The sequence below is a fragment of the Trichoderma ghanense genome, assembly GCF_004382785.1.
Source record: "Trichoderma ghanense strain CCMA-1212 chromosome Unknown scaffold_1, whole genome shotgun sequence".
Lineage (NCBI taxonomy): Eukaryota > Fungi > Ascomycota > Sordariomycetes > Hypocreales > Hypocreaceae > Trichoderma > Trichoderma ghanense.
The window spans coordinates 959251-985597 of NW_027395664.1; the positions used below are offsets into that span (position 1 = coordinate 959251).

General features: G+C 55.1%; 6 protein-coding genes across 6 annotated transcripts; 5 read left to right on the forward strand and 1 right to left on the reverse strand.

Moving 5' to 3' along the window:
• Positions 1-178: 178 nt before the first annotated feature.
• On the reverse strand, positions 179-4455 carry CCMA1212_001686 (uncharacterized protein; the record flags this gene model as incomplete). The annotated part of the gene is made up of 3 exons (XM_073699104.1): positions 179-1147; positions 1215-1796; positions 1855-4455. The coding sequence occupies 3 exons, from the start codon at positions 4453-4455 to the stop codon at positions 179-181; spliced, it is 4152 nt and encodes a 1383-aa protein (XP_073562581.1).
• A 2070-nt stretch (positions 4456-6525) lies between these two features.
• CCMA1212_001687 (putative ribosylation factor GTPase-activating protein cnt6) lies at positions 6526-10149 on the forward strand (the record flags this gene model as incomplete). The annotated part of the gene is made up of 6 exons (XM_073699105.1): positions 6526-6589; positions 6656-6789; positions 6860-7249; positions 7302-7368; positions 7427-8768; positions 8832-10149. 6 exons carry the CDS (start codon positions 6526-6528, stop codon positions 10147-10149), a joined length of 3315 nt encoding a protein of 1104 aa, XP_073562580.1.
• Positions 10150-12382: 2233 nt separating this feature from the next.
• Positions 12383-14765, forward strand: CCMA1212_001688 (putative serine/threonine-protein kinase fhkC; the record flags this gene model as incomplete). Its single annotated transcript, XM_073699106.1, has 5 exons — positions 12383-12424; positions 12576-13140; positions 13212-13804; positions 13873-14242; positions 14320-14765. The coding sequence occupies 5 exons, from the start codon at positions 12383-12385 to the stop codon at positions 14763-14765; spliced, it is 2016 nt and encodes a 671-aa protein (XP_073562573.1).
• A 1047-nt stretch (positions 14766-15812) lies between these two features.
• Positions 15813-17197, forward strand: CCMA1212_001689 (Eukaryotic translation initiation factor 3 subunit M; the record flags this gene model as incomplete). Its single annotated transcript, XM_073699107.1, has 2 exons — positions 15813-16381; positions 16435-17197. 2 exons carry the CDS (start codon positions 15813-15815, stop codon positions 17195-17197), a joined length of 1332 nt encoding a protein of 443 aa, XP_073562572.1.
• Positions 17198-18203: 1006 nt separating this feature from the next.
• Positions 18204-19245, forward strand: CCMA1212_001690 (UMP-CMP kinase; the record flags this gene model as incomplete). The annotated part of the gene is made up of 2 exons (XM_073699108.1): positions 18204-18450; positions 18581-19245. The coding sequence occupies 2 exons, from the start codon at positions 18204-18206 to the stop codon at positions 19243-19245; spliced, it is 912 nt and encodes a 303-aa protein (XP_073562098.1).
• A 1280-nt stretch (positions 19246-20525) lies between these two features.
• CCMA1212_001691 (uncharacterized protein) lies at positions 20526-22014 on the forward strand (the record flags this gene model as incomplete). Its single annotated transcript, XM_073699109.1, has 2 exons — positions 20526-20637; positions 20771-22014. The coding sequence occupies 2 exons, from the start codon at positions 20526-20528 to the stop codon at positions 22012-22014; spliced, it is 1356 nt and encodes a 451-aa protein (XP_073562099.1).
• Positions 22015-26347: the final 4333 nt, after the last annotated feature.

A 26347-nucleotide genomic window follows, 5' to 3' on the forward strand; every position in this document is an offset into this window, starting at 1 on the left:
CAAAATGATGGAGCTGCTTTCGTCAAAAGATTTCCCTCTCCCTCTCCCCCTCGAATCTTCACCCCGTGCTTCTCTCCCTCCCCCTCCCCAGCTAGACTGGGTACAACTGCCTAACATCTTCCTCTTCTTCTCCCTCCTTCTCTTGGCTCAACCTTCTCCTCTTGGTCGCATTCAAGCTTCATCGCCCGTTTGGCAAAAGGCTATTCCGTCCAAACGGCGCCCCCTGGAAAGGCGGCCCAGAGTTCCACCCCTGGTTGACGCTGTTCCTCACAATCAGCGCCGCTGCCGCCGTCGCGGCCTGCCGCTCCTTTTGCCGCTGCCGCTCCTTGAGGTAGTTCGCCGCCTCGGGACGCATGCGCAAGATTCGTAAGATCATATCGTCACTGGCATCGGCCTGCGCCTCGCGTCGCTTCGCCTCCTTGGCCTTGCGCATCGTGCCCAGATTGCGGCTCATCATGATGCTCTTGCCGCGCCGGATGGTGCCCATGCTCGCGAACGAGCCGGCACCGCCCAGCGACGCCCCCAGACTTGACGGCACTGCGAGCCTGTTGCTGCTCTGCTGGCTCTGCGGTTGGTTCTGCTGCTGCAGGGCTTGCTGAGCGCGTTGCGCCGAGGCCGCAGCCATGCGCTCCGACTCCCGGATGAGGTTGTGGGTTTCTTCAAAGTAGAAAAAGTTCAGCGAGGCCAATTCGTGCCACTTAGGGGATTTGAGCACCTCGGCTGGAACTCCGAGCTGCTCGCCCGAGTGCTCGTCCTTGGCATTGAAGAAGTTGAAAAGCATCTCCAGCCAGTGATACACGATGTCGAGCTCCCTGCGTGAGAGAGGCTTCTGGGTCGACGGCTTCTCGGACAGGGGTGGCACCAGAAGGTTCTCAATCGTCATGAGCACATCTTTCCACAGACGAGTCATGACAGCTATCATTGTGGCGTCTGTTAGAGTCATCTTCATGATGGCAAAGTTGTCGTCAAAGTATGCAAACAGATTGGTGAGTGCGCTCTCAATCTGCGCCTGGGTAGGCGCTGTGGAAGGGGTAGCCGTGGAAGTTCTCTTCTTCCATAGACTCGTAATCGAAGCTCCCACGCCCCCAGATCCCAAAAGGTTCCGCAAAGTCTCCAGTGACAGCGTCTCGTTGATTTGAACAGTAAGCTAGACGTAGGTTAGCCGAGCTGTATCCTGTACTGTCTGGATGAGAAAAACGCTTTGCGCCACGTACCTTGTCCGTAATCTTTCGAACCATGTCTCTCTCCGTGCGCTTCAGATGGCGGAAAGCTTTGCCAAAGTGGAACACAATGTCATCGCGCTCTCCCTCCATGCTCACTCTAATCAGGAGACGGCCTTGTGAGTCCAGATCTAGCCAGAATTCACGGGGAAGATAGTCTCCAAAGTGGTTAGGGTCCAGCTTGAGCGAAGTCCGCCCGACGTAGTCGTGGTCACCGAAAGTATCGTAGTCCCATATCGTAGCAATGACGTTGACTGGGCCTTGCACGGTGATATCGAACGACTCATCCCAGCGAGGATTCAGACTTCGGTGAACGATACGCGTCTTGTGGAGTCGTTTCTGATACTCGTCGCCGAAGACCACGTACGGATCGCTATAGCCTGATGGATCGCAAGCTTTGATATCTTCCGCCTCCACTACCTTGATGGTGAAGGTGTACTTGTTCGGCTTTCGAGTCTTCTTCTTGACTCCGTCTTTTTTCTCTAGCAAAGCCGCACATGCTTCGACATTCATCGTCTTTTCAAGCTTGTCCAGCTCCTGCATCGCGTACTCAATGTTGTTGAGCTTGACGAAGGACTAGATGGCACACGAGGTTAGCATTGTGACAAAAAAGGAGTTGATCCGAGAACCTTACCTCCGGGAAGAACTGGAATGGTTCCGCCTTCTCCTTGTTGTTCCATGCGTCTTTGGCATACTGCATCCACTTCTCCTGGGTAGTTTGGGTTTGTGCAGCAAGCTCCTGCGCAGATGGACGATCCATTTCCTTTGCGAATTGCTGGTCAACGGTCTCACAGTAGCGGCCAATACCGGTAGAGAAGCTCCTCGCCAGCGCGGTCATGAACCTGGCATGGTGCTCTGGGTTGGCCCATTCCAGCTTGTAAACCTGGTCTATTGTCTGGTTGAAGAGCATGAACATGTCAATGACGGACACACTATGCCGCTGCGCATCTCCGGGAATCTGATCAGGGCTCTCTGTTCTAACTTGAAACTTGTCTTGCTTGATTGCCTGGTCCACGAAATCCGTCATTCGGGCCTCGGCCGACGCCAGCCAGCGCCACACGAAGTCGACAAGCAAGTCTTCAACGTTGAAGGCGAAGGGCTCCTTGGGGAGGAATTCTTCATGAATATTGCGAATCTCTTTCAGCTCCTTGTAGAGCTCAAAGCCATCTTGAATCTCGATTTCCTGGCCACTCTCGCTGGCTGACTGCATGATGATCTGAACGATGGCGCTTGCGTCTTGCTCAAACTTGGGGAACACTTCGTACACCAGGATGCTTAACGGATCAACCCCCATGATGGTGGACGTCTTCTTGTAACGCTTTCGGATCCGGTCGCACACTTTGGTCACTGCTTTGCCGAGCTGGACGACGTGAGCAAACTCCCACTCTTCTTTTTGCTCCGGGATCTGCTTCTGCATGTTTTCGTGGTAGACTGCCGTGGCCTTTTGAGCCAGGCGCTCAGACAGGAGCTGCCTGAATTCGTCCATGACTTCTGCCCGCGGAGAAAAGGTTGGGTCTTGGCCAATGTGGTTCTCCAGAAGAAACATGACAGGCCCGATATTTGGCGGCTTGACGTCGTAGCATCCTTCCAGGAGATCGAAGAGTTCCTGAAGCAGTGCGTCATGGAGAGTGTGAAGAGTGTGCTGGTAAGCGGCAAAATCATGCATCGTCCAGCGGCTTGGGTCGAAGTCGGTCAGGGGCGCATTGTATGCGTGTATATGGGGTGGCTTCTTGAGCTCTTGCGATGGAGATTTGATCAGGTCGAAAACAGCATCCAGGTCCTCGGGGGCAATCTCCTTCTCGATAAACTGGTTGGTGGCTGCTTCCAGGAGAACAATGAGTCTCGTGAACTGCGGGATGCGCCACCGCACACAGAGCTCGGTCAGCAGCTCCATGGACTTGTGCGACAGCGGCTGGTAGTCCATATTGGGGTCAGCGTGGATCTGGTCAAACAGCATTGCCTGCTGAAGAATATGTTTGTAGTAGGCCCTCGGGTTAGGGGGGATAAACGTATATATCGCTTCATCTACGGTTCTGATACTGCTGGATTCACCGATTGCCAGAGAGCTTAGGCTGATGGAGGGATCAAAGGCAAAGGACGAGGAGTCCGAATCGGATATCACCCGGCTGAGGTCAGCATATGCTTGATCATCTCCGTACAACGACGTCGGTCGGCTCGGCAGCGACTTGTCGATGGGCCCGGTCTTGGTCTTGGCCAGCTCCGGTTTAGCAGTCAAGATATCCATCATCATCTGCGAGAGATGCGTCGCCTCGTGTTTCTTCCACTCCTGAAAGGCATCTTCGACATCAAAGTCGTGACTGCTCAGCGTCCCCGGCATGTTGGCGTTGAGTCTGGTCTGGTATGATTTGAGGTCCTTGAGCGCGGCCTCTTCCGTCCACACCTGACGGTTTGCGTTGATCTCGGCCTGTACTTCTGATAGGCCCATCCCATATATGCTTGCAACAATCTGCACCATGGGCATATCCTTGACCTCGTAACTCAGCGGCACAATCACTTCGATGGTAGTACCAGCGCCAGCGGTGCCATTGCTGACCAGATCCTGGTCGTTTCTCAGAAGCTTGGTCTCCAGGTCCTTGAGCCGGGCCATCAGCTCAGGTCGGTCTCGGTCGTGGCCTAGGTCCCTCATAACACCGGCGGCAAGTCTCACGAACATGGCCAGGTGGCGGTCTGGAAGCAGCTTCCACGAGTCGGATTCGTCGTCCGGGGTCTTGCCCTTCTGGGCAGCTTTCGTGGCCGCAGAGTAGAAGATGAGGACCAAGGGCTCGAACTTCCTCTCCTTTTCAATTGTCTTGCGGAACGCCTTCTCGGAGAAGGCCGTGTACGCCTCGGCAAAGCTCCTCTTGACGGCAGCATCGCTGTAGCCCGGCAGAGCCTCGCTGCCCCTCAGCACGCCGCCAACTCGGTCCAGCAGAGCGGCCGCGAAGTTGTGAGGCAGCTTGATGCTCGTGGACGTGCCCGAGACGAAGTCCTGCACCAGCTGCCCCACGCTGGTGTGCGTTCGCGCGGGAACCTTGGGCGCCGGGACATATTGCTTTCGTTTGGCTTTGGGTTGCAACAGGTAGTGCAGATAGGCGGTTCGCAGCGCGAAGCTCCGGGCCTCGTCGGGGTCGACAGGATGCTGCGCGGTCGACTGTGGCCGCGGCCGGCCCATGTCTCTGCTGCTGGTGCTGCCGTGTTGAGGCTGATACGACTGGCGGTGCGACGCTGACGACATTGCGACGTCCTCAGCAGGCAGAGTGATGCCCAAGCCCACGGAGGATGCTAAGCCTCATAGCCGGGCTGAAGCTAGGGGAGGATCGAGCAGGCAGCCGGATTCGAGAGGCGGCCAGTGGGCGATAGTTTGGGTGGGCAGAAAAGGGACGGCAGAGGGCTGGAATGGCTCTGCAGCAGAACCAGTATAAGACGTGCAGGAGAGGTGCGAGGATGAGGAGGTGGACAGGTCGAGAGTGTTGCAACTCTGGACAAAAGAGATGGATGGCTGGCTGGCTGTGGAGAAAATGACATCTGCTGATGCTGGTGGCACCGCGTTTAGGCGCTGTGGGAGGGTGCAGAGGCCCCTGAAGACGTCAAGCGCAGTGAAGCTGCAGCGCCACTGCATGCGCGCTGGAACCAGGAACCGGACGGCACGCAGACGGCCGGGGGGGCTTGCACTTGTTTGAATCGCCGAGCAGATATTGCGATTGACACGATGGCACATCTGGCGATTCATTCAGCCATTTGGGTATCGACACCTCTATTTCAGGGACCAACGTCGATGGGTCGGTTCCGAGTTCTTCGCTGGACCCTGCCTGCACTCACTCAGCCTTGGGGCTTGGGAGAAATACGAGACCAGAAGAAGCACGACCGTTGCTCGGCCGCGTCGATGCCATTGGAGGTAGACCCCGCTTGGGAGGGGTTTAATTTCATCGAGGTTATCGCGATAGTCGTACGAATCACATTCATGCACCTTATGTACTGTAGTGCAGCCACCACGGGACAGGCATCACGGTTCATGTTGGTTCGGAGTCCAAACACCACCACAGAGGGGTTGGCTCAACGAACGCATGCAGAGTGATGTTCCATTACGCGGACATTGGCCACCAAGCCTCGTCACGAACCAGTCTATTTTTACCCTTGGCTTCCCTTGACTTCCAGGCATGCTGCAAGTGGAAGTCGTACGCAAGTCTCAACAGATCTTGCCACCATCATGTTGAACATCTCTGAGCTATTGCGACTACCTAACCTTACCTACATGTGCTAGTACCGCCTCTTATTAGTGACGATGCCGAGGCTTCACCCACAAGCGCCTCCAAGGCTCCAGGTAGCCAATGCTATATGACGTTGAACACTGGCGAGGCTTTATGCACTGGTGTTGAAGCCTGAATGGCACCATCAGGGATAGGACACAACTGCTAAGTCAGGAGGGCGTCTTTTTTAAACATGAGACTTGCAGCTCTCCGGTTAATATCATCGTCTAAACAGCTGTAGGTACATGTAGTTCATGGCTTGATAGAGCCTTACCTTTATATGCACGATCTCCCTTGGCAGAAGCAGCTGTCATCCAGGCACACATCCGCGCATTATCGATAGCAACTGAATCCCGTTCATGCAAAAAAATCCCCCCCAGCCCAAGCTTGACGCAAGCCTTTTCGTATTCTTCCATGGCGGCTGTTCTCAACAGCCAGGCTCAGCCTTTCTGAAAGAGGCAGTCTCTGGATCCACGAAGCGCTAAAAACAAGCAAAAGCTGTCTACCTGGAACAGCACCTCCTGTAAGTGGGTAAGTCGAGGTGGTCTTGCTGGGGAGTGGGGTACATGCGCTTCGTACCGCTGGCGCAGGGCCCGTCCAGCACCTTTTGCGCTGGAGCCACAGGCGCTACGAGGCGCTACGAGGCGCTACAAGCCCCAAACCTTGTCCGCCAGCTGCTGGGCGCGTGTGACTGGCGGGCACATGCGCCGCGGTCTGGCGTCCGTCAAATGTTCACAACCGCCTCTTCTCTTCTGCCCTGGGCTCTCCATCTGCAACCTCCATATTATCCTCCTCCCCGGCTCTGCTTGCGGCCTGCCTGTGTCCCTCCTCGGGCTCGTCTCCTTCTCTCCGCCAGTGCTGCAGAACCACCGCATCTATTCGCTCTCATCGCTTATTCCCAGCATTTCTTGCGGCCTTGTGCGATCGGTTCTGGCCTCCAGATGACGATCCGCCTCCCGCCTCGAGCCCCGCGCCGTCTTCCTTTTGCCAGCTCGCTCGCCTCTCAGTATCGCCATTGCTCAGCTCTCGCTGCCGGCCTCCGCTGATTCTCTGTCGCCATGGGCAATGTCAGCAGTAGGCCCGATGACGGGGCCGCTCTGTATCTCAGAGACCAGAATCGCCGTGCGTTGCTGCTCCCTGGCCGCTTGTGCGATAGTGTGGATGTCAAGTGCTGACCTCGACCTGCAGTGAGCATCACCTCGATCGTGGTCACCAACCCGCGGAAGCGCACCTCGATTCACATCACCCCAAACGCCTTTCCGGCTACCAGAGTGAGCGCTGCGCGACCTCCCGGTGACAGCAACCCCATAGAGTTTGTCCAGGTGAGACCAGCGCAGCCGCTTTTGTTTATCCCGCTTCTGATGCTAACCTCCTGGCGGGGGGGGGTTTCAGGACCCGGAGTCTTCCAACAACAATGGACTTCCCAACTTCCTGCTCAAGCTCAGCGGTGACGACGAGCTCATCTTTACCTTCGCATTCGTCATTCGGCAGACGACACAGCCCGCGCTACCAAACTCGTCGAATCTCGATGGGCAGACGACGAAGACCGACACCAACATATCTGGCCTCACATTTGTCTACGCTTCTACTTCGAAGGAAGTCGAGAACCTAGTCACGCGCGAGTTCCATGCCGACCCCAACCTACACAAGAATGACAACGTGGCTCTTGTTGGGGACTATTCAACCAGTGGATCACCAGCCGTCTCCTTCGAGTGGACGTGGAAGTGGAAAGCTCCAAGAAGCCAAGAGGACAAAGGCGGCGGCTGGAGAAACTCTTGCAGCGTTTGTCGCACACTGCCTGTTTCACCGTCATTCGGAAGCTGACTGTTTCAAGTTTGTCGAGTACGATTCGCGTGCTCACCGACTGCACACTCTTGCTGCCTTTTCATATTGGGTTTCAAGTATGCTCAGCCAGCCGATAGCATTTCGGTGTTCTCATTGCTGACAAACCAGTTCCAGGCTCATCCACGACACCGACCCAACCTAACTCGCCCTCGGCCCCCTTCCTCCTCTCTTCTCCTCCCAAGATCCGAATTGCTTCAGCTCAGTCGGTAGACTCTCGGTTGGCCGCAGAGGTGGAGGAGCAGCCGCTCTCCCCCTTGTACACTCCTGGAGAGGCGCCTCTGCCCCCTGTTCTGGCGTCAAAGGAACCTGTGAAGGTGGATGTACAATGCGTTCCCAGACCGGCCGAAGACGTTGCTGTGGCCGACGATGGTCCCGTCTTCCGCGCCACACTGAAAGCACTCGAGCAGAAGACCGGAAACCTGCGCGCGCAGATGAAAAAGGTGCTCAAGAGAGCAGAGCAAGTCCATACATCGCAGGCGGAGGCTAACGAGGCCTTTGCCGCTTTCGTGGAGGCGTTACGCGAGACCTCGACGACGAATGCAAACGCCGTCCAGCCCGCGTTGGAGCATTACTTTGACAAGATTGCTCGAGAGATCCAAGCCTACGAGCGCCAGAACAACGCCAACCTTCAGAAAATCATCATCGAGCCCATCACCAAGTTATACCAGTTCGACATCAAGCAAGCCGAGAGCAAGAAGCGAGACTTTGAAGAAGAGAGCAAGGACTATTATGCTTATGTTTCGCGATACCTCGGCCAGCGTCAAGATTCGGTAAAGGCTAAGAAGCTTGCCGAAAGCGATTCCAAGTATCAGAACAAGCGGCGGAACTTTGAGCTCAAGCGCTTCGACTACTCAAGCTTTGTGCAGGACCTCCACGGCGGTCGCAAAGACCAGGAAGTATTATCACACCTTACAAAGTACGCCGACGCACAAGCAGGTGCGTTCTTGTCCACTGCGCAGAAGATTGAAAACCTTCGTCCACAGCTCGTAGCCTTGGCGAACGAGGTCCAGGAGGCCGACAAGGAGTACCAATACCAGCGGAGGGAGCGCGAGGAGAAGCGACGCCAGCTGGAGAAGAGCAACATGCCGTATACGGAACCAGAGCAAAACAGCCTCGGTAGCGCCGCCCCCATAATAGCAAACTCGAACAACGGCACAGCCCATACGTCGGACAACGAGCTAGGAAGGGCAGAGAGCACTGGCTCTCAGCTCAAGCCTTCAAGCTCGAGCGGTGCCGTGCAGATGACGGCAGCTATTCCTATGCCTGTGGATATCGGGCAAGCATCGAACATCGGCAGCCCCGGCCAGAACTCAAAGTTCAAAGGCTTCCGCGATCTCGAGGACCAAGGTAGCCTACAGTCAAACTCGTCGCAAAGAAAAGAAGGACTTCTATGGGCTCTCAACCGGCCGGGAGGACATGTTGATCCTCGCAATCTCAACAAGCAGGGGTGGCACAAGTGAGTCTTACAACCACCTCTCTGTTAGCCAAGACAAAGCATATTTACTGACACGCCGCACAGATTTTGGATCGTTCTTGATCAGGGTAAACTATCAGAATACAGCAATTGGAAGCAGAGGTTGGATCTTCACATGGACCCCATTGACCTGCGCATGGCTTCTGTCCGCGAAGCCAGAAATGCCGAGCGGCGATTTTGTTTCGAGGTCATCACGCCCAACTTCAAGCGTGTGTACCAGGCAACGTCCGAGGAAGATATGAACAGCTGGATCTTGTCCATCAACAATGCTCTGCAGAGCGCCGTCGAGGGCCGGGCGTACCAGGGGCGACAGGGGGCTTCAAGAGAGTCTGACTCTTCTCTTAAGAGGGACATTGGCTCGGTTCTCACCGGTAAAGTCCAGTCTGTCCATGGCTCGCACCATGGGCATCACTCCAACTCAAACAGCGCGATCCCGTTCCGAAGGACAACGGTTGGCGCTCGGCCCAGCCCCGTGCGAACGCCGAGTTCGAGCTACGATGAGCATCCGGACAAGCTGTTGCAGACGCTACGCGACCACGACCAGGGGAACTGCTATTGCGCTGATTGTGGATCAGATATCAAGGTCGAGTGGGTGTCGATCAACTTGGGTATCATTCTTTGCATCGAATGCGGCGGCATCCATCGCTCCTTGGGGACGCACGTCAGCAAGATACGCTCCCTCACCCTGGATATCAAGTCCTTTACTGTCGATATTGTCGAGATGCTGCTGCTCATCGGCAACCGAGTGTCCAACATGGTTTGGGAAGCCAAACTCGACCCGTCCCAGAAACTGGGGCCCCAGGCCAACCGCGAGCAGCGTCTGAAGTACATCACTGCCAAATACGTGGAACGCGCGTTCGTCGATCCGATTTCTTCTACCCTGTCACGATACGCCACAGCAGACGAAACGCTGCTAGCCGCCATCAAGAAGAACGAGATCCAACAGGTGCTCTACGCCTTGGCTCTGGGAGCAAACCCGAATGTCGTGGATAAGATGAGAGGCACGCACGCCTTGTGGTTAGCGCTTGCGGCCGCTGACCCAGCCTCACCATCTCCCATCCCGGGACAAACGTCGACGGACTCTGACAGCAAGCCGGTGCCTTTCCCCGTGGCAGAGCTGCTGATTCAAAACGGCGCGGAAATCCCATCATCTCTTCCGGCATTCCCGCTTGGAAGGTACGCGCAGCAGTATTACGAGCAAAAGAGAGGAAAGGGATTCTCCATCGGCGGCGATTCAGTGCCGTCGCTACCCACCACCAGCAGCAGCTCAACCGACCGGCTCCTGAAAGATAAGGACGTTCGGCTTCAGAAGCGAGTGAGCGCAGGGGGGAGGCTGGCAAGGTCGCCCATCCCGGAAAAATAGGAGCCCAAATTCTGGGATCGATTGGCGGGATTCACGCTATGCCATCACATGTACGATGTGCATTGGCTCCGCAGCTTCGGCTGACCTGCCGATACACGGCCGTCCGCACATGTACGTTTTGCTATTGACGAGGGACGCTATTATGATTATTCTCATCCACCTTTTTCTTTTCAAACGGGGAGGCGGGCTGTTGCAGTGCGGCGCGGTGCGATGGATTGGGCTGGCCTGGCCCGGCGTTCTTGGAGCAGCGGCTTGACGAGTTGGGATAAGAGCCCATTATACAAAGAATTACACCAGCCGACAGTTACGATGGAACAGGTTCAACATTGGCCTCTAAGTTATTTTTTGGAGACACGCAATGCTAAAAGGCCCCGGGGAGGTAATATTGGAAAGGTATACTTGAGCTGGGTAGTAGGAAAACTAGGTAGTGATTAATGATTAATGGAAACATGAGATGGGGGTTGGGGGCTTATTGGCTTCAATAGTTGCGGCTGGGCGAAGACGGATACAGAGATAGATGGCAGACGACTTGAAGTTTAGATAGATGCTATACTTTATGCTACATCAGCATCTTGAGGTATCAGATAATGAATGAGATGGAGGCTAGGTTCTTGACTACACTGCGGCTACCAGGTGCTAGTACTCACATGGAAATGGAAATGCCTCTGGCAGTGCCGGTGGCAACATGACTGCGGCTGTATCGTTTATGTTCTTGAATCTCGACTTGTTCATCCTTCTTTGAACATGCTGAGCATGATGCCCAAGGTAGGTCATCGTTGGCATGGGCAGAGGCGAGGCGTGACCTAAGCAGTTCTGTCGATGACGGCATGTGCCCCGTTATCGTGACTGGAACCCCCGCCGTTGAAGGCCTTCACTTTTCATCCTTGAGGCAAAGTATCCAGCAGTACTTGCGAGGCCACAAAATACTGGCCAGACAAGTCAATACCCGACATCAGTTCTCATATAATCCAAAGGCGTCCAGGAACGAGAAAGTACCCCTCACGTACCGTCACTGTTAGCTCTCTACGGAGGCAGTCAACGAACAGAAGAGGAGGGGCTGTGTGAGGATTCCAGGTGACGGCACTGGTCCGGCCAAAGTGGGCTGTGGGCTTTTGATGGCCGTGCCAGAAGCTAGAGGCGCATCACCTGCATGCAGCGAGAGGAGGACCAGGCCAGGCAGCCTTGCAGGGCGATTGGACGGACATCAGGCATTTGGCGTTGGTTAGAGGATTGGGGTGCGAGGTACATGAAGCTACGGGGTGGGACGATGCAGGGCAGCGAATTGGTATCGCGGGAGGTTGGTTATTAGTGCTGTTTAAAGCATGGACCAGAGTTCTGTAAATGTCTAACTGAGAGTTCAGGTATCACGATGAATGCTGCTGTTGGCATATGGAGCTTGAATGTCTAGGGAGATGAGAAGTTGTGCTAAGTAAGCTTCTTTCACGACGGAAGCTCTTTTGGCGGCGTAGCTCAAAACACCGGACTGCTCTCCCATGACTTGGGTGTAAGTCAGCTGGCCGGGGCACGCACGGAGCTGTGAATGGGGCGAAAAGGGAAAAAGTCATACCGAGCAGCAGGCGTGAGGATCGATCTGATCCAGCTGGAATTTGTGGTCTGCGCGTTGGAGCTGTGGCTCCCGTGTCTGACCAGGGAGATGCTACCTTATCTGTGGTATACACTGTTGTATCGCGTGAGGAACACTGACCTGGAAGCTGTATCTGCTTGAGATGGACCTTGGACATGCAGGATAACACACGGTAGCAGTCGAGCAGCGAGGTTGCATTTGATCTGGAACGACAAGTGGTACCCGAGACAGGTACACAGTCTTCCCGATGTCGTCCAAAAGCACAGCAAGAGTGCGCCTCGCCCGCCGTCTTCTACCATCCCTTTCCAAGTTCTGCCCCGTGGGATCTTGTACCCAGCAGGTATCGCCAGTGTCTCGCCCACAGCACCAGAGCATGTGCAGTGCTGACGGGTGTTGTGCCGTACCGCGTACCTTTGTGGTGGGTCCAGTGACGCTAAAGCCGCTGGGTCGGCGAACCAGGCTCCCTCAACTCCACCAACTTTGCACCTTTCGCCTGGATTTATTATTCACGGCAAAGGTATAGTAGGCAGCATCGCCCATCCAGTCACTATCACCGCCCGTGAATTCCCTTGTCGGCGCTCGCCTGAGGAACCATCTGAAGCCGACTCACTCAGGGGCTTCTTTCCCGATCAGCGCTCCCGAGGGACCATGGCGCACCGCACGGAAAAGAGCCAATTGAAGCGGCCTCGCGTACGTTAACCTCGTCCACTTGCCCGGTCCCCGTCTCTCTCCCAGCTACAAGGGCCCGAACGAATCCCGTTCCGCCGAGTGGGCGGATGGCAAAATCCGTCGACTTCGCGATCCATTGGCAGCTTCGCTGACTTGTGTTTCTCTCTCGCAGGGCTCGCTGCCTGACGACGGCACCGACACCAAGAAGCCTCGCCGGTCCGACCGCTTGGCCCAGGTCGATCCCGACAAGACGCCCGTCTCGCGCGAGCACCATCTGCCGTCGCCCGTCACAAACAACGCCACCGAGGGCTCGACCGAGCTGCCCAAGGAGCACACGGCGACGCCGCCCGTCGCCGCGGCTGATGAGCTGACGCCCCGAAAGGCCCCCGAAGGGCTGGGCCAGAGCCAGGCGCTGTCGTCGCCGCCGCAGGACACCCAGCCGCTGAGCCAGTTCATCGACCGGCATCCGGTGCTCTCTGACGAAGTTGACGACGAGCTGAAGGAAGGCGTCTGGGGCTATCTGGTGCCCCTCGACCCCAAATACGGCGACAAGCCTCTGGTGCTGAAGAAACGCGTCGCATGCCCCATTCCCGATGACGTTGAAGCTCTTTCGGACGGCACCGTCCAGAGCAAGAGCAAGGAAGCAAAGGCCATCAAGGAAGAGGAGGTGTATGAGAAGACCAAGGTGAAGGGTGTTGCAGCTGGTGGATACTTGATCGGCCGTCACCCCGAGTGTGGTAAGATATGCCTGGGAAACCCTCGTGTCCGGGTTTGATACGGTAGCAAGGAGCTAATAGCCGGTTGATAGACATCGTCGTCAGCGAAGGAGTCGTCTCCAATCGGCACTGCCTTATCTACGCAGAAAATGTTGGAACAGATACCGTGGCAGTTGTCGAGGATGTCTCGAGCAACGGAACGTACGTCAACGAGGCCCTCGTGGGGCGTAACCAGCGTCGCGAGCTGCAGGACCAGGACGAGATCGCCGTCCACGGCAAGGCGAGATTTGTCTTTAGATACCCTCAGAGCCGGCAAACGAGCGCGTTTGCACAACAGTACACGCTCTTGGACAAGCTCGGCAAGGGCCACTTCGCAGAGGTCTACCTGTGCGTGGAGAAGTCGACCGGCAAGCGATATGCCGTCAAGATCTTCACCCAGCATCCCGGCAAGGACAACAGGTCCAAGACGGAAGGCCTACAGCAGGAAATTGGCGTCCTTATGGGAGTCAGCCACCCGAATGTGCTCTGTCTCAAGGATACCTTTACTGAGCGCGACCACGTGTACTTGGTCCTGGAGCTGGCACCTGAAGGCGAGCTGTTCAACTACATTGTTCGAAAGCAGAAGTTGAGCGAGGATGAGACGAGAAAGCTTTTCCGTCAGCTCTTCCAGGGTGTCAAGTATCTGGTAAGTCCCCACAGTTTGGCAGCACAGTCTCCTTACGCCTCTACTCTTTGTCTAACGTCACTCCGTAGCATGATCGTAACATTGTACACCGAGATATCAAGCCGGAGAACATCCTCCTTGTGGACCAGGATCTGCACGTGAAGCTGGCCGACTTCGGACTGGCAAAGATCATTGGGGAAGAATCCTTCACGACAACGCTCTGCGGGACTCCCAGCTATGTCGCCCCTGAAATCCTGGCCGATGGAAAGCATCGAAAATACACAAAGGCCGTCGACATCTGGTCGCTCGGCGTTGTGCTGTACATCTGCCTCTGCGGCTTCCCGCCCTTCTCCGATGAGCTCTATTCGCGAGACTTTCCCTTTACCCTCTCCCAGCAGATCAAGAGCGGGCGCTTTGACTATCCATCACCGTACTGGGATTCTGTCGGTGATCCAGCCCGTAAGTCTACATTACTACATTTCCAGTCTCAGTTTCTTCAGTGTATTTGCGTCAGCAGCTAACTCTCTTTTGCTAAGTCGATTTGATCGATTCCATGTTAATCGTGGACCCGGAGCGCCGATTTACTATCGACCAGTGCCTGAAGCATCCATGGCTCAACGCCAACGCACCGGCTGTGAATGACAGCACCGGAGGGCTGGTTGATGGCATCGGGGGACTGGAGGTCAACCGCCGGGCTCCTGTTCGAGAAAGAACATTGCTGGCGTCGCTCAATTCCGTTACCGTCGCTGCTGAGCTTGACGGCGGAAACAAGGGAACTCCCATCAAGGTGTTTGCTAAGAACAAGCACAAGGCGAATGCCCCCCACGAAGCCGGCCCGGCCCATCACCGAGCCCCCGAGGAGTTCATGGAAATGGGCGGCAAGGGAGACCAGCAGCTGTTTGACGATGACACCGGGAGCATCTACCCTTCGGCCGACATCGCTGCGAAAAAGAAGGCAGCGGAGACGCCCAACGGCAAATAAACGAAATGACGACTTTTCAGCTGGTAGCAGCCGGCTTTCCCTCTGCTCAACGCGGTTGTTCTCGGTCGACCATCAGAGCTCTTTGCATGTATATATAGAATTGGCGAGTCGGTTGGTATGGGAGATCTGACCCTGGGACCCTGTTTTGTTTCTCCGCTTCCCACATCATCTCTTATCTGATTTTCCTCGCCACTTTTCCCTGAGCCCTTTACGATTTCCAATCTCTGCTTTTATGCTGCGTTTTTCTTTCTTTTGTTGGGATATCTGCGGACTACATGAATTTGCTTAGGGGGCTCTACCAGGAGACCAGCTGCCTCCTGTGGGCCTTGGGAAGGGTCTTTTCTAGCCACTTGGGCTAGGACAAAGAGTTGCGTTTTCGAGGCTCTTGGTATTTATAATAATGATCAATGACAATGACACCAACCACACTTGTTGAAAGTGATATCAGAGCAGGGGATTGAAGAACGCACGGCGTTAACATCCCTCCATTGAAGAGGGATTACATAAGCTCATCACCACCAACTTTGAAGCTGCACGTGCCGAGTCACATGGCCTGCACAGCGCGGCGTCACCGCCCTCGCTTAGCTCCCACACTTTGAGGGCGGCAGAAAAATCGGAGGGGTGGGCATCTGGCCGATTCGAGACTGACCACAGAGAAAGGAGGGAGCAGAGGCGGCGGGACCCCACCACAGGGCTATTCAGGCGCCGACCCTGCCAAAGCCAAACGCTCAACTTCACATTTTGCGGTTCCTCTGCCACGCCCAAACGGCCCTGCATCCACGCCCCCGCTTGTTGCCTCTCGACCCGGAACCGACAGTCCCAGCAGTCGATCGCAGGATCACCAACAAAGGCCGAGGTTTCAAGCATCTTTGGTATCAGTCAGCCGAGAGCGGGACGAGTTCGAGTCGAAGCGAGAAATAAAGCGGACACCCGAGATCGATTTCGACGAGTTTTTTTTTTTTTGCCCCCCCGGATATCTAGACGGAGAATTTGGAGGAACGAAAGCCGAAACCTTGAAAAGGAAAAATCGAGAAAAATCGAGCCAAAATGCCGGGCGTCACATCCACCGAGCCGCAGCCGCAGCTGCTATTCGTCGATGGCTCATTCGAGGATCTCGCGCGCGAGATGGCCGAGTACCTCAAGGCGGAGGAGGCCAAGCAGCTCCTGAGCGGCGACAAGGAGGCGGACAAGGAGGAGGTGCTGTCAAAGCTGGTCGCGGCGTCGAGCGCCCTCAGCACGGTGCCGGAGAAGGAGTTCACCGCGGCGTCGAACCTGATGATCCACCTGGCCATGCAGTCGTCCGACCCCAAGAAGCTGCTGCCCACGCTGTGCGCCAACCTGTCCAAACCCCTCATCGGCTCGCCCGTCCACGGCGCGGGGCTGGCGCTCAACGCGCTCGTCACCGTCTTCAACCTGCTCGAGCCCAACGACCCCGTCCGGGCGCGAGTTTTCCAGCAGATTCTCAAGTTCCTCAAGGCCCATGGCATGTTTGACGGCCTGCGGGGCTACCTGGACAAGTTGCCGGAATGGATCGAGTCATGGGGAACAGATGCTGCGATGGAGAGGAAGATTTACGAGGATGTGGCTGAGGTCGCTCTCGAGTCTGGAGAAGAAAAGTAAGAGCTCTAAGACGAACAGGCTGGCTTTTTATGTTTCGGCAATGGTAAAGGTCATGGTATGCTGACGATGAATTCCTCTTTAGCACTGCCTACGAGTTCATCCTGAAGGCGCTCCGAACTTTCGACGGCGAGGAAACCACCTCGGAAGACGCCCAGAGGCTGTCTCTCCGCGCCCTCAAGATGGCCATTGCCTCCAACTCCCACTACCTCTTCCAGGACCTTCGCGCCATACCCAGCGTGCAGGCTCTCAGCGACTCTCACCCCGTCTACTCCCAGCTGCTCGACATCTTTGCCGAGCAGGACCTCGAGGACTACAACGACTTCAACGACGAGCACAAGGGCTGGATTGAGGAGCAGAAGCTGGATGGCGAGAAGCTGCACCGCAAGATGAGGCTCCTGACCTTTGCCAGCCTGGCGGCCGCCACCCCCAGCCGCGAGGTCGAGTACGCCAAGATCACCAAGGCGCTTCAGATCCCCCAGGAGGAGATTGAGATTTGGGCCATTGATGTCATCCGAGCCGGCCTCGTCGAGGGCAAGCTGTCCCAGCAGCGCCAAATGTTCCTTGTCCACAAGGTCACCTACCGCGTCTTTGGCCAGAAGCAGTACCAGGAGCTGGCCACCCGTGTCGACCACTGGCGATCCACCCTGCAGAACGTGCTCGGCGTTTTGCAGCAGGAGCAGGCCAACGCAAAGGCCGCCAAGCTGCGCGAGGCTCAGGAGATTGAGCGCAAGCTGGCCAACGCCAGCGCCGGGGGCCACGAGGGCGGACGACGGAGACAGCAGCAGCGCGAGAGGACAGATAACGACGACTAAACTGTTGAGTGGAGCGGAATCGAGCAACGAGACACGGCCAGGACTTTTTCAAAGGGGGACGGGTTACAACTAAAAGAGAATGACGGAATTCAAACGGACTGGGAGAGTTCTGGCATGGGAGGGAGACATTTGATCGTTTGTGTTAATAGTACATCGCTGGGAATCCGATATCACGAGCCGGAGGATATTGCGAATGGCGTAGCCGGTTTAGCATATGATGTTTTTGTTAGACTTTCCTAGTTTTTACGAGCCTAGGAGGGGGAAAAGCTATCGGTAAAATAGAATCCGAAAAAAAAAAAAAAAACAGTTGAAAGAGAAGGCATAGAAGTGTTGGAGGGTTGGTGTACTTTGTTGACGGTGAACAGACGGCTTTAGAGAGGGGTCAACAGCCTTCTCGCCTGAAGCTTCCTGAGACATGGGTTCGACATGCAGACGATTTCACACACTGAGCTACCCTGCTTCATCGGGATGAATGTCGAGATCGGCGTCCCAATTGCAACGATTGATGCCAGGCTAATGATACCTTGTGTTAATGTCAGTACACTGCTGATAGTATTAAGGAGTTGATAGAGCCCATTTCCCCCTGAGCGCGTCACGTGATGTCGCGTCCTTCGCATTTTGGAGGGGCCAACCTGTCGTCGATGCCTCGATTCTGTCCAGCTGCATAGACGTCTCTACCTACTCTTCTTCCCGGGTATTGTAATACATATACACAGCCGTCTTCCTTTCTCCCGGAGGTCCAATTGGCTTTTCCGCTTCTCTTTCTTCTTCCATTCCCTTCTTTCTCTCTTTTATAGCTAATCTTCGCCTGGAAGACACCACTTGACTTGCTTCTCTAGATCATAATCGCAGGCTTCATTCCCGCCTTTGGACGTCGCACCAGCTGCTGGCAATCAGCCCACCAGGACAAACCCCCTTTGGCCCTGCTCCGGATCCGACCAGCTCCTCGCCGGCAAATCAGAATCACAAGGACAGCCTCAAACCCCTCTCTTTGTCAAACGAACCAATGGCCTCCCGCATGTCGACCTCGTTGCGCCTCGCCAACCGCACCTTGGGCAAGTCCGTCTCCACACGCGCAACGTCGTGCTCGTCACCGCTCTGCGGCCCTCGCGTCTTCCGCCAACAGCGCTTCTACTCGTCGGAGCAGCCTCGCAGCAGCGGCGGCGGCGATCGCATCAAGTTCTGGCCGTTTCTTGCGCTCATCGGATTGGGTACGGCGGCTTATATTCAACTGGCAAACACCCGAGTCAAAAGTGAGTTGATGGTAGTCCCATGCACCACGGATTCCGGAGAAGCACACAACGTGAACGCATTGATGGGTGATTGAATGAATTGCTAACGGATTTTGCTTCTTCTTTTTTTTTCGCCTACGTGAAGACAAAGACATGCCTCCCGCGACCGAACTCCCCGCGCCCGCCGCGCAGCTTTCCCAGACCAAGCCCGTCTTCGACCCTGCCGATGTGACTGTCGTCTTCGTGCTCGGCGGCCCCGGTGCCGGCAAGGGCACGCAGTGCGCTCGTCTGGTTGCCGAGCAGGGCTTCACGCATCTGTCCGCCGGCGACCTCCTGCGCGAGGAGCAGAACCGACCCGGATCCCAGTTCGGCCAGCTGATCAAGGACTACATCAAGGACGGCCTGATCGTGCCCATGGAGGTGACAATCAAGCTGCTCGAGAATGCCATGACCGAGGCCCTGCGCCAGAAGGGCACCACCAAGGGCCGCTTCCTGATCGACGGCTTCCCGCGCAAGATGGACCAGGCGCACAAGTTTGAGGAGGCCGTCTGCCCCGCCAAGCTGGTCCTGTTCTTCGACTGCCCCGAGAAGGTGATGGAGCAGCGCCTGCTGGAGCGCGGCAAGACGAGCGGCCGGACGGACGACAACGCCGAGAGCATCCGCAAGCGCTTCCGCACGTTTGTCGAGACGAGCATGCCCGTTGTCAACTACTACGAGAGCCAGGGCAAGGTCATCAAGGTCGATGCCACGCCCCCTCCCGAGGATGTGTTTAAGACGACGAACAAGCTTCTTACGGAGAAGCTGGCTTCTGCTTAGACGGTTTCATCTCTCTTCTTTCTGACCAGAGGTCGTGAGATGAGGGGACAAGATGTGAAGAAGAGGGAGGCGAAAGTGAGGGGCTTTATTGCAGGGGTGGTGATGATGGGATTCTTAGAAGTGGATGGTGTTTATGGCTTGGAGAGGGAAACAGACGGCGCTCGTCTTTCGTATATAGAATTGCGGGTGGAAAGAGGAGCAAGGTAGAAATGTGTGGGATTCTTGTACAATACGGAGGCCAACCGATGGCTTTTTCTTTTATCATTATTACTTTCATGGCTGGCTACCTTATAGATGCGAGGTGATGTCCACCTCGTCAATACTATTCTGCAGAACATACTGAGTGAGGGCAATCGCTACCCATCATGCCTACGACAAATGTGTCTGTTACAGCGCATTTCCCTGGTGTGATTCAAGCAAGGCAAAGCAAGGTAACCTACAGCCCAACAACAACGAGAGAGCTCCCCCTCCCGCAACGGTTACACAAGACAGACGGCACAGAAAAGCCTGCAAGGCAGACTCGCCCGTCCAGATCGTCAGTATCTCCCCCGGCGACAAAGCCCACGATCTGGTTGGTGCGAGTTGTGTCAAGGATGTTCAGCTCTTGCGCACGGGCGTCGAATCACGAATGGGGTGCGAAGCGCTTTGAGCGGTTCAGCCCCCAAGCTCGGGGCACTTGCTTGGGGTTCTTGTACCCTGTATTTTTTGGGTGGAAGAGGTGCATATTGATGTGAGGATCGCGTGATGGTCAGCTAACAGATCCAGTTTCTGTCGATGAAGGACTGATGTGTCCTAACCATCTTCAACATCCGCGTGTATGCTGCAAATAGTCTGTATGAAAGCTCGAGGCAGATTGATAGCCCAGCTGTCACATCAAAAGGCTCACTATCGAAGCGCTATCAGTGGCTAAAATTATTGGCGGCAGCTACGATTTTAGTACAAGGACGGAGGCTCCAGTTGCAGAGCTGTCACAAACGTCGGCCTCCCGCATTTGGGTCGAAACCGCTACCCGCGAGCTCTTGGACGTGTATGCCCACGTGGAGGCCAGACGAACTGGCTCGCCCAAAAGGCTTGTTGTACCTGAACTGCCCATTCCTCCATTTGTGTCATTCGACTAGCGACCTTGTCGTTTTTTCACTTGTCTTGTTTCTTTGGTTTTCTTCCTTCTTGTTTATGTGGTTGTGCTGTGCGTGCTGCAGAGACAGCTTCTTGGATTCAGCTCAGCCCTAGGCACGTTTGAGCGGAAATCGATAGTTCGACCATCGTTCGTCTTGAGCGCCATGGCGACGACGGCGACGCCCTCGAGCAATCGCCACCAGGACGTCTACGCCGGGACACCGTCATCCGAGAAGCGCAGGCTCAAGGGGCTTTGGTACAGGAACGAGTGGTGGTGTATGTTTCTCCGCCGGCTTGCTTCTCTCAGCCCTTCGCCACACCGCCCTCACCTCACCTCATGCATCTCTCTCCTCTTGTCCAAAGGAACAAACGTGGACAATGAATTCATTACTCATCTCTTGATACATAGGCAACTGTTCGCCGCGCGCAAGAGCCGTCGCGCGCAACGTCACCAGCAACACCCCCAACAAGGGCAAGGGCTTCTGGGTCTGCCGCCTCCCTCCCAACCAAAGCTGCGGCTTCTTCCTCTTCTTCGAGGAGGCGAGGCTCCGCGAGATCAGCCTCTCCGGCGAGGCCCCCGACGCCGCTACTACCCCGTCCAAGGCGGGGCCCTCCATGACGCAGACCCGGCTCACGGACAATGGGTTCCGGGTCCTCGGCAGGCGGCGCAGCAATCCCGGCCTGTCGCAGGCGGAGGACGACGACGACGACGACGGGGCGGAGGCTGTGGGGCGTGAGCCGGTACTCAGTTCGTCGCAGCCGGAGGCGGGGAGGGACAAGGGCAAGGGAAGGGCTGTTGATGATGTGGGGGATGGGGGCTATGAGCCTCTTACTCCTGGGACGAGCGGTGGTCTGAAGCGCAAGTTTGACGACGCATTCGACGACGACGACGACGACGATGAGCTGGACTCTGACGACGAGCGGCAGCTTGCCGCCATGACGGACAGGAGCGTCGAGAAGTTTCTCCGGGAACAGGCGTACAACATTCACGGCGCCCCTCCAGACTGCGAAGAGGAGATGCTCGCCAGTTCGTCCAAGCCTGTTGCTCGCACGCTTTTCCCCCATGCGCAGAATAGCGCCGCCGCCGAGGTCGAAGAGGACGTTCTCGCCACGTCGTCCAAGCCCGTTGCCCGGACGCTCTTCCCCCAGGCACAGAACAGCACTGCCAAGCGCACGAAAACGGTGTCCTTTGAAGAGCCGGAGCCGTTTCCGCCCACGCCCAGCAGGACATCTCACGCCAGGGGCTCTCAGTCGTCTCAGGCCGAGAGCTCCTCGCAGACTTCGCCTCCGAGCAGCATGGAAAACCCTTCCGCGTTTCCTTCGTCAATAGTGACGGCGACGCAGCTGAATGATGACGAGGACCATGCTGGCGGCCACGACGACATTACGGAGCAGGTCATGACTCTTCTCCAGACGCAGCCCATTGAGCCCTCCGTTCTGGAATCCGTCCGCAAGCTTCTCGCGGCGTCTGCCCGGCGGACCAAGGGGATTGCCATGGGACGCGATTCTGCTCGTGCGGCCGTGAACGAGAAGAAGGTCAAGATTACGCGGTTGCAGGAGCGGATTGTGGCGTTGGAGAATCAGGAGCGGGTGTTGAATGGCCAGATTACGCATATCAAGGCGAGCTTGATGAAGATGTATGAGGATAACTAATGTCCCTCGGGAAAACTTGTTTTCGTTTCTGTTTGCTATGGATGTCTGGAGTTTGGGTTTGCCTTTTTTCTTTGAGTTGTTATTGCGGCATGTTGGACTTGAGCAGAGCATGTTGGACTTTTGATTCTTTTTCAGCAGCATGTAGGGTTTCGTGGTGGTGGCTTTTGCCATGTCTTTGAGCGGGCGTATATTGCAGTTCTACCGTCGTTGGTCTTATCTAGCATTTCTTGCAGTTGGCTCTTCTATCTTGTGGTGGACTTTTTTGTTCCCGAGGCATTCTTGACATTTTTCCATGAGGACGGCAGCAATATCATATCTTAATGAAGGCTGAATACCACTTTCACATCTCTTTTCATGATCCAGCACGGGGTATTCAGGGATCCAGGACACCATCGACATCTTCTCACAACACCATCCCCGAATCGATCCAAACTGGCGCCAGCCGCATGGGAGGGAATGAAGCAAGACCTGGTTAGTTACCGGCCGGGGGGGCAGGATCTTGGTTGCACGTGAGACTACTGGAGCGGTTGGGTCGAATAGGAGGGCGTTCCGTTGCCGGGAGCTTTGGGGGACGGCTCCGACCCTTGGTGATGGTGTTTTTGGCGTGGTGATGCTCTTTTTTTTTTTTTTTTTTTTTTTTTTTTTTTTTTTTTTTTTTTTTTTTTTGGAATGCCTGCTATTCGAGGGATTGGTTGGTTGAGTGGTGAAGATGATGTATCGCTTGAGATGCTCATCCTTTGGTCCCTGGCATTGGATCCTAGGGTATTGCTACCATGGATCGGATTTCGTGACGACTTGTCCCAGATGTTCGTCGTTGCTCGCTCGTATAAGGAAGTAGACTAGTTTCCAGGGTATTGCTACCATGGAACAGATTCCTCGAGGTCTTGTCCCAGATGCTCTCTCTCTCATACTTGGAAGTAGATCTCAGGGTATTGCTAACCATGTAACAGGTTCCGTGCCTGAGTATCACACAACTACTCAAATCAAAACAAGGATCTCACAACAACACATACACACACATCCAATAGAAACGCAACGCCTTCGTCCCCTCTCGTTTTATCCTACCCTGGCCATCCAAAACTGCAAAATGGCTAATAGCAAAAAAAATAAAATAAAAAACCATCATTCGCCAGAAAAACCTATCCATGGCTGCCCATTGGGCTGCTGCTACACACATTCACGCACGCCATTTGCCCGTGTGCGTGTGAGTCGTCGGCACAGCAAGAGTAGTGGCGTTCCATTACGACCAGGGTATTCTCACCGAGTCGGTGGATGGCCGAGAACGACGCCTTACTTTGCTTTTTCTTGGGGGGATTTTTTGGGTGGAAGAGGTGCATATTGATGTGAGGATCGCGTGATGGTCAGCTAACAGATCCAGTTTCTGTCGATGAAGGACTGATGTGTCCTAACCATCTTCAACATCCGCGTGTATGCTGCAAATAGTCTGTATGAAAGCTCGAGGCAGATTGATAGCCCAGCTGTCACATCAAAAGGCTCACTATCGAAGCGCTATCAGTGGCTAAAATTATTGGCGGCAGCTACGATTTTAGTACAAGGACGGAGGCTCCAGTTGCAGAGCTGTCACAAACGTCGGCCTCCCGCATTTGGGTCGAAACCGCTACCCGCGAGCTCTTGGACGTGTATGCCCACGTGGAGGCCAGACGAACTGGCTCGCCCAAAAGGCTTGTTGTACCTGAACTGCCCATTCCTCCATTTGTGTCATTCGACTAGCGACCTTGTCGTTTTTTCACTTGTCTTGTTTCTTTGGTTTTCTTCCTTCTTGTTTATGTGGTTGTGCTGTGCGTGCTGCAGAGACAGCTTCTTGGATTCAGCTCAGCCCTAGGCACGTTTGAGCGGAAATCGATAGTTCGACCATCGTTCGTCTTGAGCGCCATGGCGACGACGGCGACGCCCTCGAGCAATCGCCACCAGGACGTCNCGCTTCACCGGTGATTCTCGGCATCGGGCCCGAAGATGCGGCCTGCCTGATGCCAAGAGCCCAGGACACACAGCCCACACGGGTCCCAATGAGCCGCATTTTTTTTTTGGCCTGCGAAGGGCATCGCCCCAGTACACGGAATCTCGACCTCAAGGAGTCAAGAAGAAGACGATGACTCTTTTCATTTTTCAATCAGAAAGAGAGAGGTGACAGAAAGATTGCTTGGGAAGCAAAACCCCTGTCCAAGCGGGGGATGGCAGTTGGTGGCGTCTTTCCTAGCATTGACGTATCCCTCATGGCCTTGTCCTTGCTTCCGCCGCTTCTCGTTTTGGGCGTAGCTTTGGGGGGAAAAGGGTGCAAGGGCAGCGCGCTTTTGTACATGCGGGAGAGGGCACATGAAGAGCGGCGGAAGAAGTACTCCGGGTGCCTTCGATACCTTGGCTGTACCTCCATCTAAAGGTACCTTGCCTTACAAAGGACACAGGTAGGAGGTAATGATACGTTGTATTGAAGGGAAAGATGAATGGGTTCGAATGCTGCTGATATTCATCACAGGGAGAACGGCACCAAACCGGCTTTCTTCTTCTTCTTCTTGCTCTTTGTCAACTTGCCTTTCTTCGAAATCGGGAACCCGCATTGATCAGCGCTGACCGTCTGGGGGCCGAAAAGGGCTGGCGGCTCAGAACGGTTGGTGACTTCTTAGGGTTCTATGTGAAACACGGGCGGACGAGTCGAGTTGTGTGTCTTTGGTGGTGATCGACGGTTCTGTTATTTCGCAGGGAGAGGGTTTTTGCTTGCTCTTATTAGCGGTCTTGGTCAATTTCATCCATCAGTCAGCGTTGAATCATCCCTCCTCCTGCCTCCATTTCGCCGCGGGCTTGGCAATGGCGGACAGGACCCACGAACACGTGAGAAGAGGTTGATTGTACGAGTAAGGACCATGCTCTTGAACTGGTTGTGTGAAGAGACATGTCGAGAGGAATCCGGTTCTGAGTACCAGAGCTGCGTCTGGAACGCTTTCACTGCTGCCTTTACCCTGCAGACCGCCTTGCGATCCACTAGAGGCAGAAAAAGAAGAAGCAGCGGATAAGGAAAGTAGAAGCAGGGCAAGTTGAAGAGGCGCTACCTACTACCCAGGTACCCAAGGTACATGCATGTATGTAGCAAGCAAGACACACAGAGAGAGCGAGAAAAAGCAACCTGTCAAAGCCTGGTCAATCCCCATTAAAACGCGCGCTATTCCTCACTCGTCCGCCAAGTCCCTGTGATTTGTACTCCGTACTTGTAAAGATGTGAGGAAAAAAAAAAGATGCCAAAAGAGAAAAAAAAGATAAAAATAAAAGGAGCGCCCACAAGCTGTCTCTCGCAAATCAAGGGTCTTATTTCGTTCTCCGCTGCAGCCGCTATGTGTTGCTATTGTTACGACAAATGGAAGCCCGCCTTGCCAAGGTGCCCGCTAAATTTACACCTGGCCGCCGGTGACGTCTGTGGCTTGTGCGCTGGGTGCGAATCTCCACACGAGGTGTTACCTTACCTTATGGCACGGAGGTGGGAGTTGTGCTGAGGTTCCCGCAGTTTGTTTGCTGGAGGGAAAGATTTCGTTTCGTTTACAAAGATTTCTTTCTACTCGCAGAGTTGTAAGCGAGTCTTTTTTGATGGACTACGTATGAGGAAGTTTGCTCTCTCGTCAACTCTGGCGTCGGCGGCGTGGTTGATCTCGCATTAAAAAGGCTAGAAGCAGGCTCGGGTAATAAACGACGATGGCAAAGAGAGAGCCGTAATCAAAGGTACAAGGAGGACAAGAACTTCCTTCAGAGGGGATCTCGAAGTATTCGCACTGGACAGACATACTGTATACTACTGTCTCAACCCAACCTCGACGAGCTAATAATGATCCAAACAAGAACCTATGAGGTGCTTCAGCTTTGCAAAAAGGTCTGCTGCTCCAAGGGCGTTTGGGCGCCTTGGTTTGTTCCCAAACAGCTGACTTCCCTGGAGATCGGAGCCCATCTCCAACCTAGGACTCTGTTGGGCGGCAGCCACAAAAGTCGGGGAGGACAAGGGCGTCCAGCCTTGGGGGGACTTCTCAGGACAATGTCGGAACGGACAGGCAAGGTACACAAAGCATGTCTGTATTGGCTTCGTACGAGGGCCGCCGTGGGTGCGAGTACTTTGCAGGTATTCGCGTTTGCGATTGCGGCCCGCGGGATGTTTAGGCAGCTGCACACACATCTCGGCCTTATTGAAAGACATTGAAACTCTCATGGCTCCCTCCCTACCTACCTTGGGGTACTAGTAGCAGTAGGAGTCGAGCATCTCGCAGCGTCCCTAAAAGCGGCATCGTTGAAAGTCAGTCAACGAAGCAGCCTCGCAATAAAAATGAAGAAAAAAAAA